The sequence below is a fragment of the Diaphorina citri genome, unplaced genomic scaffold, assembly GCF_000475195.1.
Source record: "Diaphorina citri unplaced genomic scaffold, Diaci psyllid genome assembly version 1.1 scaffold21, whole genome shotgun sequence".
Classification (NCBI taxonomy): domain Eukaryota; kingdom Metazoa; phylum Arthropoda; class Insecta; order Hemiptera; family Psyllidae; genus Diaphorina; species Diaphorina citri.
In genome coordinates this window covers 296,240-315,271 of record NW_007377459.1, presented here as the reverse complement: position 1 = coordinate 315,271, position 19,032 = coordinate 296,240, and the positions used below count along the sequence as shown (strand labels likewise).

At 37.2% G+C, this 19,032-nt stretch overlaps 3 protein-coding genes across 3 annotated transcripts in view; 2 read left to right on the top strand and 1 right to left on the bottom strand.

Moving 5' to 3' along the window:
- The window catches only part of LOC103508843 (angiotensin-converting enzyme-like), a 186,541-nt gene that overhangs the window by 102,553 nt on the left and 64,956 nt on the right, over positions 1-19,032 (top strand). The gene's annotated exons all lie outside the window — the stretch shown is intronic.
- The window catches only part of LOC108252384 (skin secretory protein xP2-like), a 70,964-nt gene that overhangs the window by 42,676 nt on the left and 9,256 nt on the right, over positions 1-19,032 (bottom strand). The gene's annotated exons all lie outside the window — the stretch shown is intronic.
- On the top strand, positions 8,060-9,134 carry LOC103508727 (mitochondrial import inner membrane translocase subunit Tim9). Its single transcript, XM_008473302.2, has one exon. The coding sequence runs from the start codon at positions 8,073-8,075 to the stop codon at positions 8,355-8,357; it is 285 nt and encodes a 94-aa protein (XP_008471524.1). The 5' UTR covers positions 8,060-8,072; the 3' UTR covers positions 8,358-9,134.

Sequence of the window (19,032 nt, the reverse complement as noted above, 5' to 3'; positions counted from 1 at the left end):
TATGCTAATGGTATCTAGTCTCATAAATATAAGTAGCGAAATTCTCATTCTTGCGTGTTGTGTGCTCAGTGCTCATCATTATTATGAAGTAGCAGTGTGCTACCATCATAGAACATCTTGCGAAGTGGCGTGCAAAAAATCGGCATGGAATCAAAGCTAAATAACTTCAGACAAGGCGCGAGGGTCAAATAGATTTTGGTTTAGATCAACTTGTCTCATCAACTAATTATCCAAATGAGAAGGAAACAAGCTCAGAATTTCATTATTTTTCAAAGATCATCAAAACCTTGACTGTTGATTTTGCTTGTTTAACCGCTCATGTCCAATCAGTATTGAGTATTGCCATAAGCAGTATTGCAACCAATGTTATTGTTTGGATATTGGATCATTCACATTATTATATTCTGCTGGAATTATGCTAATGGTATCTAGTCTCATAAATATCAGTAGCGAAATTCTGGTTCTTGCGTGTTGTGTGCTCAGTGCTCATCATTATTATGAAGTAGCAGTGTGCTACCACTGCTACCATCATAGAACATCTTGCGAAGTGGCGTGCCAAAAATCGGCATGGCGTTTGGATATTGGATCACTCACATTGTTATATTCTGCTGGAATTATGCTAATGGTATCTAGTCTCATAAATATAAGTAGCGAAATTCTGGTTCTTGCGTGTTGTGTGCTCAGTGCTCATCATTATTATGAAGTAAGTGTGTGAGTGTGCTACCATCATAGAACATCTTGCGAAGTGGCGTGCCAAAAATCGGCATGGAATCAAAGGCAAATAACTTCAGACAAGGTGCGAGGGTCAAATAGATTTTGGTTTAGATCAACTTGTCTCATCAACTAAATATCTCGGTATCTAGAAGTCGTAGAAGAAAAAGAAAAATTCTGTTGGTCCTCATTTTTCCTGCTCTATGACTTTGAAACATCACACAAATAAGCGCAACTGATCTATTAATGACTTGGTATCTAATAATTCGCCGAACCCATTGTTTTGTTGGTCTACATTCTACAATATCATAAAATATGATTTATGGCTAAATCAGATTTTGGCCGGCCATCGGTTTTTGACTCTCTTTTCTAATTAAATTATTGATACCACTGTTGATTGAGAGCCAATATCAACATAATTGTGAAGAAATCAACACATCACATGGATTGAAACATAACTTAGAATATCGAAGAATCCAGTTGACAGTCGGTAACATTAAGTCAATTAATGACGACAGTTTCTACAAGGGCTACAACTTTTGGTGCTTACTGACCATCCATGGAACCAATTGGGTGCTAAATATAATTTAACAAAAATGTTGTAAATTATTCTGAGGACATCCTAATTGGTTACACCATGGAAGGATAACTGTTGGGGCAAATGGATTTTTACTTTCCTTATCCTATAATAAGGGAAAGGATAAGTAGGTGAGGAAAGTAATGTTAGTCCTATTCTAGCAAAATAAACAAGGCTATTACAGTTTTCTTGATAAGATTATATTATAGTCCCAGAAGTGCAGTTCTTAGTAGATTCACAACCGACGGGACTGTGGTTCGAATGCCACTTTTGTCATGAAATTCAGAAGGCCATTTGTAAGATTAAGTTCAAATTCCTTCCTTTATATTATCCTTTTTGCACATGGCCTTGTTACTTTTAAAGTGTAAATATGTAAATAAAATATTATCTTTTTATGTGTTCCCTTATAATTAGTACCTTCCAATTCGTTGGAATTAGAACTATGAGCACAATGGCCGGATTAAGAATCTAATAGTGTTATGTAATACTAATGGCTTTATGATATGAGCGATAAATTTCAGCCCCGAGCTGGCAATAACAGCGTGTCTCAATACTCAATGGGATAGAAGCTTTTAAAATATGCTATACAAGTTGAACTATAGTTAGTCCGGCACATTGGATACTGAAATGTCTGGCATATCCTCTGATCATGCAAACGTGCAAAGCATCACGAAAAGATCTGAACCATGTCATGATCCAGATAGGTGCGTACGGATCTGCGCGCCGCGCTATCTTGCGGCAAATTTTCAACGCATCTCAGCGGCCACATTTTTGGGGACCCTCTCGAACATAAGTCCATTGTTACACCCTACAGCTGTGTTCACAGTCCACACATATTCAACGCCCGTCGATCGAGGAGGTGAATCTATGTTGTCAAGGCAGTGTGGACGGTTTCAGTCGACACCGATCGACGGCCGGCGCGTGGACACAGCTTAATGGACCGCTTTACACTTGAATCACAATAATATGCACGGTCAAAACTTCAAGGTACCGGACTAAGTACACCAGGTGAGTACCTATATGTTACTTATCTGGTGTACTATTAGATGTATGTGTTTCAAGTATTACATGTGTTACAAGTCACTAGTGTAAAATGTGTTACAGGTATTACAAGTTCTGAAACCCAATGTTATATGCCGGTCCAAATGGTTCTTTTATGACTCCTTATGACATTTTATGACGAAACTTATGGCACTGATCGAATTTATGAACTTTGTGAAACCCAATGACATTCCTATGTGTCTTTTACTGTTGATTGAGAGCCAATATCAACATAATTGTGAAGAAATCAACACATCATATGGATTGAAACATAACTTAGAATATCGAAGAATCTAGTTGACAGTCGGTAACATTAACTCAATTAATGACGACAGTTTCTACAAGGGCTACAACTTTTGGTGCCTACTGACCATCCATGGAACCAGTTGGGTGCTAAATATAATTTAACAAAAATGTTGTAAATTATTCTGAGGACATCCTAATTGGTTACATACACCATGGAAGGATTTTTTTTTTATTAACCTGCGAGGTCACTGGTAAGGCTAACAAGCTGCTGTTTCGTCTGGAATTTCAAACAACTCCTCGATAAAACTGTCAAAAAAGGACCGAATAAACCTCTATTGGGCTAAATCAATAAGTTCCCTACATTTAGAAATGTCATACCAAAATCTAGCAACATTAAATGGGATTTTATTTTCCACGCAAGTAAGAACTTTGATCTTATTTCGGAAAAGAAGTAGGTATGACATTGAAACAAAATATTACGAAACTAGCTTCATTGAAAAGGTCAGAATTCTCTGTAAAATCTTCCTGCTTGAACTTCATTATCATTAAACCTTGGTCTTTGACCAATTGGCCACGGAGAGTCATAAGGAAACATGCAATTCGTCAGTTGTTAACACTCCAGAAATCTCCTATTGTTATGGATTTAAATGATTCATGAGATAGCCAGAGCTTTGGGAACATATGTTGGACTTGGAACTACAGACAAATCGTGCTACAAGATACATTCAAAAGGCTATAATATCTATTCTTCCTTTTGAAAGAACTTGTGTGCTTTGAAAGGTTTATATGTTTGCACTATTTTTAGAACAATAACTCCAGAAATCTCCTATTGTTATGGATTTAAATGATTCATGAGATAGCCAGAGCTTTGGGAACATATGTTGGACTTGGAACTACAGATAAATCGTGCTACAAGATACATTCAAAAGGCTATATCTATTCTTCCTTTTGAAAGAACTTGTGTGCTTTGAAAGGTTTATATGTTTGCACTATTTTTAGAACAATGCTCTGCTCACTAACCTTTGAACTCTTTATTGCTCAACAAATTGAAGGACATCTTCTAGGTTGAGACGGACTTTGGTTTATATGCTCCCGTCAAAGTGTCTCTCCTGATGTCTTATCTCCATTGTTATGAGGGTTGGTGTGACCGATTGTAAATCACGATGGTTGTTCTTGAGCTTTGAGATTATCGGACCAATTTGTTCGCGACAAAGGCGTTTGGGAACAATGTTCAAGAAGGAATTTTTGTTCAATGAGATTGCCAGGAGAGCTATAACAAATTGAAGGACATCTTCTAGGTTGAGACGGACTTTGGTTTATATGCTCCCGTCAAAGTGTCTCTCCTGATGTCTTATCTCCATTATTATGAGGGTTGGTGTGACCGATTGTAAATCACGATGGTTGCTCTTGAGCTTTGAGATTATTGGACCAATTTGTTCGCGACAAAGGCGTTTGGGAACAATGTTCAAGAAGGAATTTTTGTTCAATGAGATTGCCAGGAGAGCTAGTCATTAATTTTCACACAGCTTTTTGTTTTGATTCCGGAAGTGAGGACTCAAGAATTTGTTCGCGACAAAGGCGTTTGGGAACAATGTTCAAGAAGGAATTTTTGTTCAATGAGATTGCCAGGAGAGCTAGTCATTAATTTTCACACAGCTTTTTGTTTTGATTCCGGAAGTGAGGACTCAAGAATATTCTTGGTCTTTTTCAGCTGGTTTTAAAAGTGGAAGTTGAAAGTTTGTCATATCGCGGGAGTTTGGTGCATTATCCGGACTAGAGTCCAACGTTTGTTGAGTTTACTGACAAACTGGACTGTTTGGTAACTGTGGACCTCCTCGTCTAAAGTTTTAGAAATTGATTTTAAAGACTGATATGTCGACTGAGGAGAAATGGGACTCAAGAATATTCTTGGTCTTTTTCAGCTGGTTTTAAAAGTGGAAGTTGAAAGTTTGTCATATCGCGGGAGTTTGGTGCATTATCTGAACTCAAGTCCAAGGTTTGTTGAGCTTACTGACAAAACCGAAAACTGTTTGGTAACTGGACCTCCTCGTCTAAAGTTTTAGAAATTGATTCTAAAGACTTATTTATTTTGTCGACTGAGGAGAAATCAACATGAGATGGGTGATGTTCTCAATGATATTGATCTGAACATGAACATCCTCCAAAAAACCAACGATCCAAAGTAGGTCAAGGAACTGAATCAATTTGCCTGAACCAGAACTTGTGCCGTCAATAACGAATGACATTTTTCTGCTCTCATTTTATTTGTTTTGGATTGCATTCAGATACACTCGTTATTGGCTTATTTGTCTACCTAGTTCAGAAGGATAACTACATTTCCTATTTGTCCATTTGGAATCGGAATGTTATTCTCGTGTGTGTATCTCTGCATCTGATAAGCAAACTAACTACCAGACCTACAGAATCTACAGACTCACTGGAGATACCAAAAGTTCAAAGTTCTAATTAAGAGACATTTCTACTAGACCACTTGCCAATGTTGCTCAATACAAGAGCAATCCCCACTGTGACAAATAGCTTCTACTTGTGTCTCTCAATTTTTGTGCCGTCAATAACGAATGACATTTTTCTGCTCTCATTTTATTTGTTTTGGATTGCATTCAGATACACTCGTTATTGGCTTATTTGCCTACCTAGTTCAGAAGGATAACTACATTTCCTATTTGTCCATTTGGAATCGGAATGTTATTCAGTAGCATATTAGCATAACGGCGTAAAAACGTGTGCTCTGGGTTAACAAGGGTTGTTAGCTGTCAGATCGGGTTACCTTGATGAGATTCATGGTTAGAAACGCCTCTGTTTGGATTTGAATACTTGGAAGCTGCAAGGCGTGAGGAATCTTGACTCTAATGAGAACAATTCCGTAGCGTAGTAGCATTCCGCCCCAAAGTCAAAAGACCTAATGAAGTCTCCGCTAATGGGATGTGGTCGTTTGGTGATCATTTGGGTGTACTTTGAGTTTTTTTTTTTTTTTTTCAGTAGTTTTAATTTTTTGTGCTCCAAGAAATTTCAGACTCACACCTGTAATCTAATTCTTGGAATTCCCTTTTTCTCTGAACTAGTGTAAAATGAGTGTCCTTTTAGCATAAATTAACCTGTGAGGTCACTGGTAAGGCTAACAAGCTGCTGTTTCGTCTGAAATTTCAAACAACTCCTCGATAAAACTGTCAAAAAAGGACCGAATAAACCTCTATTGGGCCAAATCAATAAGTTCCCTACATTTAGAAATGTCATACCAAAATCTAGCAACATAAAATGGAATTTTATTTTCCACGCAAGTAAGAACTTTGATCTTATTTCGGAAAAGAAGTAAACAAAATATCACGAAACTAGCTTCATTGAAAGATCAGAATTCTCTGTAAAATCTTCCTGCTTGAACTTCATTATCATTAAACCTTGGTCTTTGACCAATTGGCCACGGAGAGTCATAAGGAAACATGCAATTCGTCAGTTGTTAACACTCCAGAAAATAAAGGAATTTAAAAGTAGATTAGTAAAAACATCGAAAGAAACACTATGAAAAAAAAATCGAACTGGATGAAAAGGCTCAAAGAAGAAATCAAATTCAAAAGATAAAAGATTGGAAAACACACAGCACGAATTAGTCTCCAGCATTTGGAATTCAGGGCACAGAATTAGCAAAAGATTTTAAAACGGGCTCCGTAAATTGGGGTCTTGGAAATGAACTCGACATGAAAAAGACTTTGAAAGCTACGAATTTGGAAAGTATAAAATTTTCGGAAAATTGATTGTTGTACCTACTCTATTGTAGTCTTTTAAAAATGCTTAGAAAAGTTGAAATTTTAAATCCAAAAAGTTGTAAAAGTCCCTAAAAAAGGCTGCTTGACAAATAGCAAAGTCTGTGGAAAATTGTTCGAAAAATGCTCATTTTAAAATCCCTCTCATCAGATGGGCAAGAAGACACAATACTTCCCATTTAGATGCTGGGTCAACACGAGAACCCCAGAAAGTAAGCCGTGGAAATATTTGAAATCAAAAAATTAGTGCAAATTTTTGTTGATGGAGGGGATTTTTTTGGAATATTTACCTTGATATCATCACTATTGACCGAGTCCTTCAAGTTAGACACTACTATACGATGTCCTGGCTGTATGGATTGGTCACTTAATATTTGACCGAGTCCTTCAAGTTAGACACTACTATACGATGTCCTGGCTGTATGGATTAGTCACTTAATATTTACCTTGATATCATCACTATTGACCGAGTCCTTCAAGTTAGACACTACTATACGATGTCCTGGTTGTATGGAGGCTGGATTGGTCACTTGTCTAGACGAGGCTGAGGAGGCGCCTAGAATGCCCATCGTGCGAGGTCGGGTCATTTCCGAGTCTAGCCGAGACTTGAGGTGAGCACTGAGAGCGCCGGAATTCGAACCCGGGGGTAATTCGTGCATGAGATCGTTACGAACCGTTCTGTAATGGAATGGAATTTATTGCAGACTTTACACAGAAATGAGAGTTATAATAAATATATATATAAAAAAAGGAATTTTAATCGTCTTTAGCATAAATGCTTGTCACAAATGTCGTTCCCCACCTAATATGTACTCCACTAAATTTCATGACTTGACTTGGACTCGAACCACCAACCTCCAGATTCAAAGTCAACCATGTTAACCGCTGCACCACTGAGGTTGATTAGATATATGTAAGAACACAGGGAGAGTGGACTCACACGGAAAAATGGTCTTTACATTGTTTTCATAGGCCTCATAGGTCCCAAAATCTCAAGAGCCAATGCCCTTCAGGTTTATCAAAATTGAACAAACCACTGGAGTTATGGCAAAACCAACAGACAAATTCAAATTAATATTGTTGAGATTTTAATATTTATTCGAACAATACTTTGTGGCACGTACCTATTAATTAATGACAAATTTTATTCATGACAAGCTTTTATCCTGTTACAATTTTTTTTTTCCAAGTTGGTAAGTAAAGTTTTTCCAAGTTAATAAGCAAAGTCTTTCCAAGTTGGTAAGTAAAGTTTTTCAAAGTTAGTAAGTACAGTTTTTTACCTGGTAGAGAAGACATCCAGAGGACTGTAATACAAGTCAGATGATGATGAATGATATAGTACAGGATCAGGACGTACAATGGGCTGGAATGAGAAGAAACGTTGATTTCATTTACATCATTGTATAACTATGTACTTTGTTTTTATTTATTTACTAGCTGAATTCCGTCGCTTCGCTCCGGAATCCCGCTAGTTCATCCCAAGGCATGGCCAAACTTGAAGAAAAGGCATGGCCGAACTTGTAGAAAATAATAAAAAAATACGGTCGCCCTGCGCGCTCCCTATTAGCTGCATAGTTATCAAACTAAAAACATAAACGAAACTCAAAATGTTGGTCGGGAGCAGAACATTTCTATCCCGCAGTCTCTGCACTCTGTGTATTTCTTATGGAGATTTTAGCGATCAAAAATTGATCATATCTCGGAGATAAAAAAACACAATGGGAGACCAGCTGAACGAGGCCCAACAAAATGAAATGATGAAAACTCAAATCAACACATTCAAAGAATTTCTCCTCCAGTACAACAAAATAACAGAAATCTGTTTCAAAGATTGTGTCAACCATTTTATATCAAGAGAAATCACAAAGAAAGAAGAATCGTGTGCAGTGAATTGTTTAGAAAAGTACATGAAAATGACTTCTAGGATATCAATGAGGATGCAGGAGTTCCAAATGTTACAGAACGAACAAATGCTTGCTGCTTCCGGAGGCAATAAACCATGAGACTAGAGTGTGTGGTTATGTGTTCCATTTTTATTTGTTATAGTTATTTTACATTGTAAAAATGCTCAGGTAGTTGTTGGAAGAAAGGGTCAATGCAGGCCCTTGTTTTCGAAAGTAACTTCACACTTTACAAATGCTTTGGCATCAAAGCAATTATTATAAAGAGTTTAAGTAGTACTTTATTTAGACTCAGCCTAGAATAGGTTGTTCCATTTTACCAACAGTTTCCTGGTATAATGGATGTTTTCAAAGATTCTTCTTCCGTTATACCAAGTCATGACTGTTCCATAGTCAAATCTTGCAAAGCAAATATGTAATTACATCTGCAAATTTAAATGTAAAGTACCAAGTTCTTTCGGGAACAGAGGGACCCAGGGTCCATGTTTCCTAGTGAGTGCTTCTGATACACTCTCTTACTAATCTACCAATGCATTCCTGTTTGAGACATTTGTTTTCAATGCAGAGAAAAGAAAAAAGTACATCACCTGTTAAAAACTCAGCCTTTATTAAGATTTTGATTATTTGTCTTAATTCAATTTTTGAATTTAAAAAAAAAAGTCATTTGCATTTGTTTCCAGAACAACTTTCCCCTGTCACTCCAGATCCTCTCTTTTCTCTGCTGTTTTTCTTCTCAACCCCCTGGTCAGTAAAGAGTTTGTGCTACACTGCCCATCTACCTATCCTAAATTAGAAACTCATCTTCTGATTAACAAAACAACCAAATTCAAACAAAGATCTATAAATAAATTTAACAAATTGCATTTGTGGGTAGTTATAATAGTGTGTTTTCTTATAATTTTAATTATTCTCAACCTTCAAGGTACAAAAATACATAATAAAAAGTAATAAACCTAAACAAACACAGATAAACAAACAAAAACTGAATGGCCGGAGTTATTTTTCATATGAGAAGATTTTTCAACATCTAAAATAATATCAAACTTAAACTTCTTGCCACCTCACACTTTTTGCTGGAAGTTAAATTAATTTCCTTAGTTAAATCAGCTCCCTATTTGTCCTCACAAGGCTGAATGCACTTCAAAATACTTAACTGGAATGTGATATCTCCAATGCAGTCGATGCAGTAACAGTAATAAAGTATGTAACGCTCTTAGCTCAAGCGGATTTGTCTGACTATGCCATGACAGAGTACAACAGTTCAGTTCCCTGTCTAATGGGTTTTATGTGTATTACAAATGTATTTCTCATTTCACCTATTACTCTTGACATTGCTGTCATGATATCATTATAATTTCCCTCTGTCATCATCATTTCACTCAGAACTACTACTGCTACTATCACTGCTGAGGGGAGATCGTCTTCTAGATTTGAACTGTCTTGTCGTTAGATTCCTCACTGTAGCTGCCGTGTTTGTTCTTGTTTTTGAATCCAATATCTTCTTCTTAGCAAGTTCTCCATCCCGTCTTAAGCTCTTAGTACTAGGTCCTGTAACACGTCGTATTTCCTCTGTCCTGCGTCTAGTAGAATCTCGCCTATATCCAATGTTACTCAATGGTCTCAGAGCCTTGTAGTGTTTACCAGCTTCTGGTTTGATGCCCTTGCGTTTGAGTTCTGTAAGCCATTTCTTGGTGGGATACATCCCTGCTGCCCCTAGCGCTGGTAATGCTAGTGGATCCTTGGGTATAGGTTCCTTGTTGACATCCACTATATCATTGGTGATGGTGTTGAGAAAGTCATTAATGACTTCAGCGCGTGACTTGAACGTGCCAGGCTCTGGGATTTGATACTGACTATAACATACACAGTCGTGTAAGATATCCAAGCTCTTCCTATCCTGTCTCCGAAGCTTGAGTTTGCACGCTTTCACATCATCCGAGCTGTCTGAATGTTTGGAGCTACTGGAAATATGAGCTAGTGGTGTTTGTCTGCTGAATGTTCTTCTACTCTTGGATCTCGTGGAATCCCAAGGGACGCGTCGGGTAGACGGACTCGCTATGTAGATAGTTTTACTTTTTTCGTTGAACTTTTGTTTTTTCTTGATACTCTCTACAATTGTATCCAGCTCCTCACTCGTTAGTTTTGCCAACATTTTCTTGGGTAGTACTACATATGTAAGCATGTATGTATTAGGCTATAATATACAGGAAAGTACCTACATTCATATTACAGTAGAATAGAATGTACCGCGTTTATCTTGCCCGAATAGGACTGAAAAGTCCTTTTACGCCCGCAGTCTAAACAAGGTCTCGTATATTTCATGGGTTAAACATTAATGCAAAGTGCATTTTATCACCAAAAGGTGGTAGTATTGACTTGGGCCATCTTGGCCATTCAACCAAATATCCTTTAATCTGTATCAAAATGGTGCAATTTTCATTTCTTTTCTTATCCTATCTAGGTATATCACGCAGCCTGCTTGAATTTACATATTGAGTAGCTATTTGTGTTTAGCTACCAGTAGCGGCAAAAATAACCAAGATTGAAAATTAAATGTTGTGACATGGTAACAATAATACATCTTCTTTTTCTTCGCCTTTTCCCATGTACAGACGGGGTCGGCGTTTTTCGTCATTCTCTCCCTGAAAACCGGCAAAAAAAAAAAAAAAAAAAAAAAAAACGTAATAAAATTGAAAAAAATTAAAAAAAAAAGAAAGAATAAAAATAAATGACCCGACAAAAATATAAGGAAAATAAAAAAAAATACAAAATCAGTAAAAACAAAATGAAATCAAAATAGTGAGGGGGAGCTGATAATAGTCAGCGTAAAATTAAGTCTTTACGTTACGAGGGCAAATAGTGCCATGAACTGAGATTTGAGAAACATAATAAGAATAATATCTAGGAATACTTAGAACTATGAAACAACATGTGTGCTTATGATTAATGATAATGACTTTCGGCATTTGAACCCGCCGATAGAATCAAAAGATTTTCTGTGAGAAGGCGTATTTTAGCCCTTGCTACATCGGCCGCCTCACGGCGAGGCCGTGTACTCTTGTCTGTACAAGAGACTTCTGAGGGAATAGGGCTCTGAGGAGCCTGAGCAGTACTAGCTATGTCATGAGTAGAATCGACACTAGGCACGACATCTGAATCTGAGGTTTTCTTATCATTTAAGAGAGGATCATCATCCATCTCAAGGGGATAAAGGTGGGAAATGGATCTGATTATCACATTTCCATTTGATAATTTAACACGAGCTGTTCTCGTTTTACTATCTCGACTGGGAAGTAATTCTGATATTTGGCCAACGTGCCAAAAAACTCGACTGCTTGAATTTTCTTTTACTTGTACTATGTCACCACATCGAGGAATTTTCTTTGTTACTGTCTTTGCCTGTTTATGGGGTTTCATAGGGCGTTCTGCTAGACTGGAGAGGTACTGTTACGAACATACTCTGAAATTCGTGAAACGCTGTTTTACTTCTTTTCCAACTGTCAACCAGTGCTGACTTTGTAACTGTGAGTGAACCAGTGGACGGTTCAGGAGGTGTCTCCAACACAGTAGGAGCGACTGGAAAAAGGAAGTCTGCTGGCGTGAGTACATGCTCTAAATCTGCACCCACGGTTGTTAATTGGCGAGTATTTAAGACTGATTCAACTTCTTTGATTACTGTTGTTAGCTGACTGTTAAGTTTGTAAGCAGAGTTTTGTCTAAGGTTCGGCGAAGGCAATGTTTTACCAACCCGATTAGTCTCTCATAAAACCCTCCCTGCCAGGGTGATAGTTCTGCAATAAAACGCCATTCAATGTTCTTACTCTGACAGAACGAGGAATTGAGAACATTATTACATTTGCCTTTTGCCATTTTCGTTCTTGCCATTTTCATTCTTTTTATTATTCATATTAAAATTGTGATTAAGTGGAATTATCTTTGGATTTAGATTGATCTAACATAGGCACCCTGCCTAATATCCAGGATGGAACTCGAGCCGGTTAATCCGGCTTGTTAAGCCCCCTACTAAAATCTTATGTAATGTGTCCATCCTCTTCCTGTCCTTCTCAACTCTCATTTCTTTCTTTCCAAGCACCGAATGTCCCCATAAACAATACCTTTTGTTTGTACTCCCCTCCCCTGTTGATTCATTGTTTCACATGGCATTTGTAAGGGAGGGTACCATTGGAGTGGAGTTCTAGGTATATTAAGAAAATTAATGTAGGATAAGGAAAGTAATGTTTCAGCGTGAGGAGTGAGAAGGCCTTCTGTAGGCAACTGACCAGTGGCTAAGAAAAAGCCGTCACTAAACTCTCTTAATATCTGATTAACATTCATAGCTTTTGTGTATAATCATTATGAATTTAAAATATCTTCATTGTAGGAAGATTTAAAACAGTATGTCAACCACCGAGCATACATCATTTTCAACGTAATTCAAACACGGCAGGAAAGTACTTTGCATATTTTTAATTAAGATAGCGATACTTCCAACCTGTGCGCTGGTCATTAGAAAGGTTCGATCAAATATTTTTCGTTTAATATCGCTGTCGTAGACCAGCAAGAAGCGGCAGTTAATGATTGGAAAAATAGTAGTACTTTGAGTCTGACTTCTAAGTTAGAAGTCTTATATATGTATGTATATAACATATTAACTAAGTGTAGGTTTCTCAAAGGAGTATGTACCAACCTGTGCGCTGGTCATTAGAAAGGTTCGATCAAATATTTTTCGTTTAATATCGCTGTCGTAGACCAGCAAGAAGCGGCAGTTAACGATTGGAAAAATAGTAGTACTTTGAGTCTGACTTCTAAGTTAGAAGTCTTCTATATGTATGTATATAACATATTAACAAGTGTAGGTTTCTGAAAGGAGTATGTGATAGGAAGAGAAACTTTCAAACAAAATCCTTTTCTTCAAATAAAATTGATGAAATTGCCCCGTAAAGCCATCAGGCTAGCATTTAATTGTTAATCGGTAGGTAGTTACTCTTTTATTAGTGAGTGAGTGAGTGAGTGAACGTTATGGGAATTAATTGAATGAATACAAAGTGTGCATGATGAAAATAGTAGATATCAGGCATTAACCTCTTTGATCATTTTGTGTTTATTTACTTCTTGATATTTCATACCTACATGTCCTCACATGAATTACAAGAAAACATTTGGACAGTTGTATTTTTCATGAGAATCATCAATTTTTGAACATCCATGACTTTTGGCTTTGGCGGCTGGACATCTCTTATTGAAACTTGGTGCCGATTTTCATGATATCCTGACTGGTAGGATTATCCATGTCCTTGAGTTTTAACAATTCTATTGTCCTGGCAATATCTACTATTTCCTCAAGGATTTTATCATCCTTTTCTTGCAACAACTTCTCCTTAATATGACTGTTATCATCAAGCAATCCAATAATGAACACATCTTTGCTTTGATTTGAAAATATTTCAGCTCCTTGAATTCACATGTGTTTGACAGAAGTTTCAAATCAGTTACAAAGGACTTTTTGATTCCCCAACTTTCTGCTTACGGGAAAAGAACTGGTGTCGTTCAACTCACAAGACTTGTCTTCTTCTTGTGAGCAAAATAATGCTTGTCGTATTGTGGCTTACCAGTATGGTAGTTAATTGAAGATTGACTGTTTCCAGTATCTCCTCAGGCCAGCTACTTTCAATATTAAACTTATTAAGTCAACACCACACAGGCCGTGATCCCACATCTCCCTCACAAGTTCAACCTCTTGGGGATTAATTGGCGCAGTCTTCGACTCACTAAATACCAATATTTAGTGTAAAAAGAACCTTTTCCCAAATTCAAAATCCTGATTTAAATTAACACACACAATCACACACCACACACACAATCACACACCACACCCATTCGACTTCTACACCACACCAGAACTACCACAACCCTAAACTGAAACTGAATTGAGCATCCGACATAATAATGAGAATGGTTTATTTTAACTATTTATGTATGATTGGTGTGCGGTATAGAAGCTTCCAACATGTTGTATGGAAATGTCTGAAGTGTTGTAAGTGTATGATCAGTGTGCACGCTGCTTAAGTCAACACCACACAGGCCGTGATCCCACATCTCCCTCACAAGTTCAACCTCTTGGGGGGAATAACCTTCCTTCCACATCTAGTGTCACAAGAAGAACGGTGATGTTGTCCGTGGAGCCGCCGGACTTGGAGAGGCGGATGAGCGCGCCCGGGATGCTCTTGAGATTGGCGTCTTGACTGTCTATTGAATCTCTTCTTTGTTTTATTCAATGATCTACTGGATTCACCTTCACTTCTGTTTTTCCTCTTCCTCCAATTCTCCTTGTTCTTATACGGAGAGCGGGTTTGAGTAGCTACACTGTCCATTTCCTGGCCATTATTTCTCCCTTCTGTTCCAGGGGGTGGGGGAGGCTGGAACCGGTTAGCGGTTAGGGCTTCCAAGGGAGGGGGAATTTGGAGCGTAGCTTGCAGGTAATACCCCAAACACGATTTCGTTTATCTGCACTCCACTCCCCTGCTGGTTTAAGGTGATATTTGGCATTTGCAATGAATATCCTCCGGGATAAAATGGAGCTCCTAAGCCACTAAATCCATGAGGCCACCACTGCGAAAACATTGCAGTATTTACAATGGTATTGTTGCTGTTCTTCGTCATGTAAGAGTAAATGATTAAAACAGTCTAAGCAATAACATGGGATGACAGTTCGATGCAGAAGTTAGATTATATTGAAGGTATAGTAGCTCGCTGATCAAAGTGCTCCTACATGATAATGAGGGTTTAACCGTTGATTTGTGCAAACCAAGTCCCAATCTCACCGGATGATAATGATGATGGTTAAATTCAATAGATGTTAATCTCTCTCTCTCTCTCTCTCTCTCTCGTTTCACTTTCTGTTTATCTGTCTCCCTTCCTTTCATCCTCTTATGTTCAATCCTTGTCTATCTTGATTTTTTCTCTCTCTAATCTCTTGCACGCTGCTCTCTCTCTCTCTCTCTCCCTTTATCTCTCATATCATTCTGTCTCCCTTACATTTTCAATCTTTGTCTCTCATGATCTTTTTCCTTTCACCTTCTTCCCTCTTTATCTCTCATAGATAATTGAAGACTGCCCGTTTCCAGTATCTCCTCAGGCCAGCTACTTTCAATATTAAACTCATAAGTCAACACCACACAGGCCGTGATCCTACATCTCCCTCACAAGTTCAACCTCTTGGGGGGAATAACCTTCCTTCCACATCTAGTGTACACATTCTCACTACTTGGCATGATTTCATCTTCTCCCTCTGTCATACTCATATAATCATCTAAACTTTCTTCACTTTCCAACAAATCATTTTCTTCTTTCTCTTCAATATCACTCAGTACAATACATCGTTCATCCATGGTAGCTCCTGCTGGTAACTCTATGTAAACCTCTGGAGTAGAAGATTTCGAGGAGGAGCGAGCTTTTCCTATAAACCTCCAGTTCTGAAATTCCTCCCGCGCTAACTGCTTGAGCCACTGAGGTTGGTTCGTTTTTTTATTTCATAAAACCTATAAATAGGTAACCTACTTACTTGTATAATAAAAAAAAATTCAAAGTTTCAAATTCTCGTTTTGTTACTCCATAAAACCCATAGGTAAAAATAATATACCGAGGGGTTGGGTAAGGTAGGGGGGGCGTGAAAAAATGAGAATATGCCCAAAGGGGGTGCCATGCAAAAAAGTTTGAGAACCACTGATGTAGATGCTGCTTCTCTCTCTCTCTCTCTCTCTCTATCTCTTTCCCCCTCTCTCTTACTCTTTAGTCCCTATTCCTATCTTATTCAAAACACCTGTACTTAGCTTTGACCTTTGCAAATTAAATACATGTTACTTAATATTATTATCCAATATTTCTGTATACCTTTTCATTACCGGGCTGCGCTTTTTGCCTTTTATAAATAGGTTTCTACGTACGTTTAAAATAACAACCATGCAGTGAGTGGTGTAGAACAAATGAACCCCCGGGCAAAATTAACACTCCAATTAGTCCCGATGACAATGCTAACTAACATTTATACCTAGGTAGGTATTCATAGGTGGGAAGGTGATGGCTATTTTATCAATGACATACCTACCTAGGATTTTAGATGCCCGCAGGTAAACTCAATCAAAAAAGTGGCAGGGACAACCTTGGATGAGAAGAGCACAATGCAGAAGAGAATGGATTGAATGGAAACCTTTCGATCTGTGTAAATTGGAGAAACCCCAATCTTGAAACCATAGATCCAATCCACAATCCAGATGATAGGTAACATATTAGTATTGGGCCGAGAAGATTGGAAGTGAATTTGTCAAGAGTAAATGGTTTGCCTTGCCTTTGGGATCAATTTAATTATAAGACACCAGTAGAATACTTATTTGAGTCTCACAAAGTTTTAATATTAATAATATCGAATAAAATCTGAAGTAGGTAAGGTACTTGGGTCTTTATTGAACCGATACATTCGAAATAAATCCCACATGCATGAAAATTCCGAGAAAAGAAAGAAAAAGAGCTTTTCCCGGAAAATCCTGAGTTCCTGACCCGACCAACCAAAATAATAAGGTCCAACTTTTCCTCTCTCTCTTCTCCTCCTCCTCCTCCTCTCTTATTTTTTTTCTCTCTCTCCCTCTCTCTTCCCTTTACCCAACTCCCCCCCCTCGCCTGTAATCTCAAAGCTCAGACTTTAACAAAGGTCAGAAAACACAGGAATACATGTGTAATATGTACCGAATATGTATTGTATACATGTGTAACATGTACCGAATATGTATTGTATAAGTAACAAGTCGTAAAGAGATATCGGGACATAGGAAATAATGACATTGCCAATTAGAAATGGAATAAGAGTTACACCTATCTATACCTACCTACCTTTCTTCCTGTAGGAGGTACCTACTTTTTGTTATCCGAGATTTGTAAGCATGTGCTAAATTGGACACAGAGGGAGATACTCTAATAATTTTCAAGACCTTCAAATGGAAATATATCTTGTTTGGAATTAGGTGCATTAAGGTAGGCTATTCTCACGTGATCCTACCTTTTAGTCTCCCAATAAATGGGACTCGCTTTTTTTTAAGTTGAGGAACTGCAAGGCTGGCATTAGGTATACCTAATGCCTACTTAATACACATCAACATTTTCGTCCGAGACATTTTGGTTCTCAACAATCCAGAAATCTTTTTTGAAACAATGTAGAAACTTTTTTTTCTCTCCAAACTCATTTCGGAAACATTTTTCTTGAAAGTTGCACAACATTCAAAACATTTGTTTCGCACCATTTGCGCAACTGTTGCGAACCAAATGTTTCCGTTAAATGTGTTAATAATAAATGCCAATAGGTACGTGGAATTGTCGAAATTTAAACATCAAAATAAAATTCAAAAACGTTATAAAATGTGACTACAGTTATGCATTATTGAATTAGAACCCCATGTTGAAAGCACATTATTTACTTTAGCCTGGATGTGTCTATTATCCCCAGGGACACCTAACAGGGATCAAGGGGGAATATATTTTACTCTCAATATTATCCGTCATTGAACGATTTTATTCAAGGAGGTGCTAAAGGCGAAAATCTAGTTCGTCTAAGTAAAACAGCTTCAGAGTTTTGGATTTCCTTTGAAAAGTAGAGCCTGGATGTGTCTATTATCCCCAGGGACACCTAACAGGGATCAAGGGGGAATGTATTTTACTCTCAATATTATCCGTCATTGAACGGGTTTATTCAAGAAAGGGCCTGAAGGCGAAAATCGAGTTCTAAGTAAAACAGCTTCAGAGTTTTGGATTTCCATTGAAAAGTAGGTATTGGGAGGATTTACAACAGTTCCTGTATCTTTATGAATAATGGAGATATCAACATGAATATTTTTCTGCAACTGGTTCTTAACAACATTCCACATTAGGAAAGCCTCTTTTACTCAAAAAAGTCTAAAACCCTATAAATTAGGGTTCGGGGTGCTTCTTACGTAAAATTCTTCAATTTATTGTTATTTGGGCTTGCTTATGTTGGAATGTGTTTATTATATTATGCATGCTCTTATGTTTTAAATAAATATATAGCTTATGTTTTCCGCCATTGTCAAATGTGGATGGAATGCTTTCTGCCACGAGGATATTTACAATTAATTTAATAAATGATAAAATGAAATAAATGTGTGCTTAATATTTTATTATTCCAATATTATATTGGGATTTTCGTGACGTAAGATCCCATAGTAAATTTCTCATAAAGTCATAATGTTTTGTGTTTTGTCCGATTTTCATGAAATTGTTAGATTTGTTAGTCACTAATGTTGTTAAGTATTTAATAGTCAAAGTTCTTTTTACATATTAATACTGTGCTTGACTTTTAATCCACTGTACTTAGTCCTTTTGGGGCCCCATAAAGCCCCTTTTTCTGAGTGAATTGTTCATTGTTCACTGATGAACCACTAGTGCGATAATCTGATAATAAATTCTACCTATTAATAATACCCTACACTCCTGCACCTACGTCTTTTACTCTATAATTATTTATGAAAAGAAGAAAAAATATTTAGGCGCATAGGTAGGTAGGTAGGTATAAATAATGTGGCGAGGAAAATATAATTTTGTCGGTGGAAAAAAAATAATATTAATCATTTGAAACACATTAGCATTTATATTACTTTTACATAATTAAAATAATGAAAATGGTAACGTAAATAGATTTTTTTTTTTTTTTTTTTTTTTTTTTTTTTTTTCCTTTGTTTGGACCCTTTTTTGGGGGTGGGGCTTTTAATAAATA

Coding starts and splice junctions, on each gene's coding strand:
- LOC103508727 (XM_008473302.2), top strand. CDS start 8,073: ATGGGAGACCAGCTGAACGAGGCCCAACAAAATGAAATGATGAAAACT.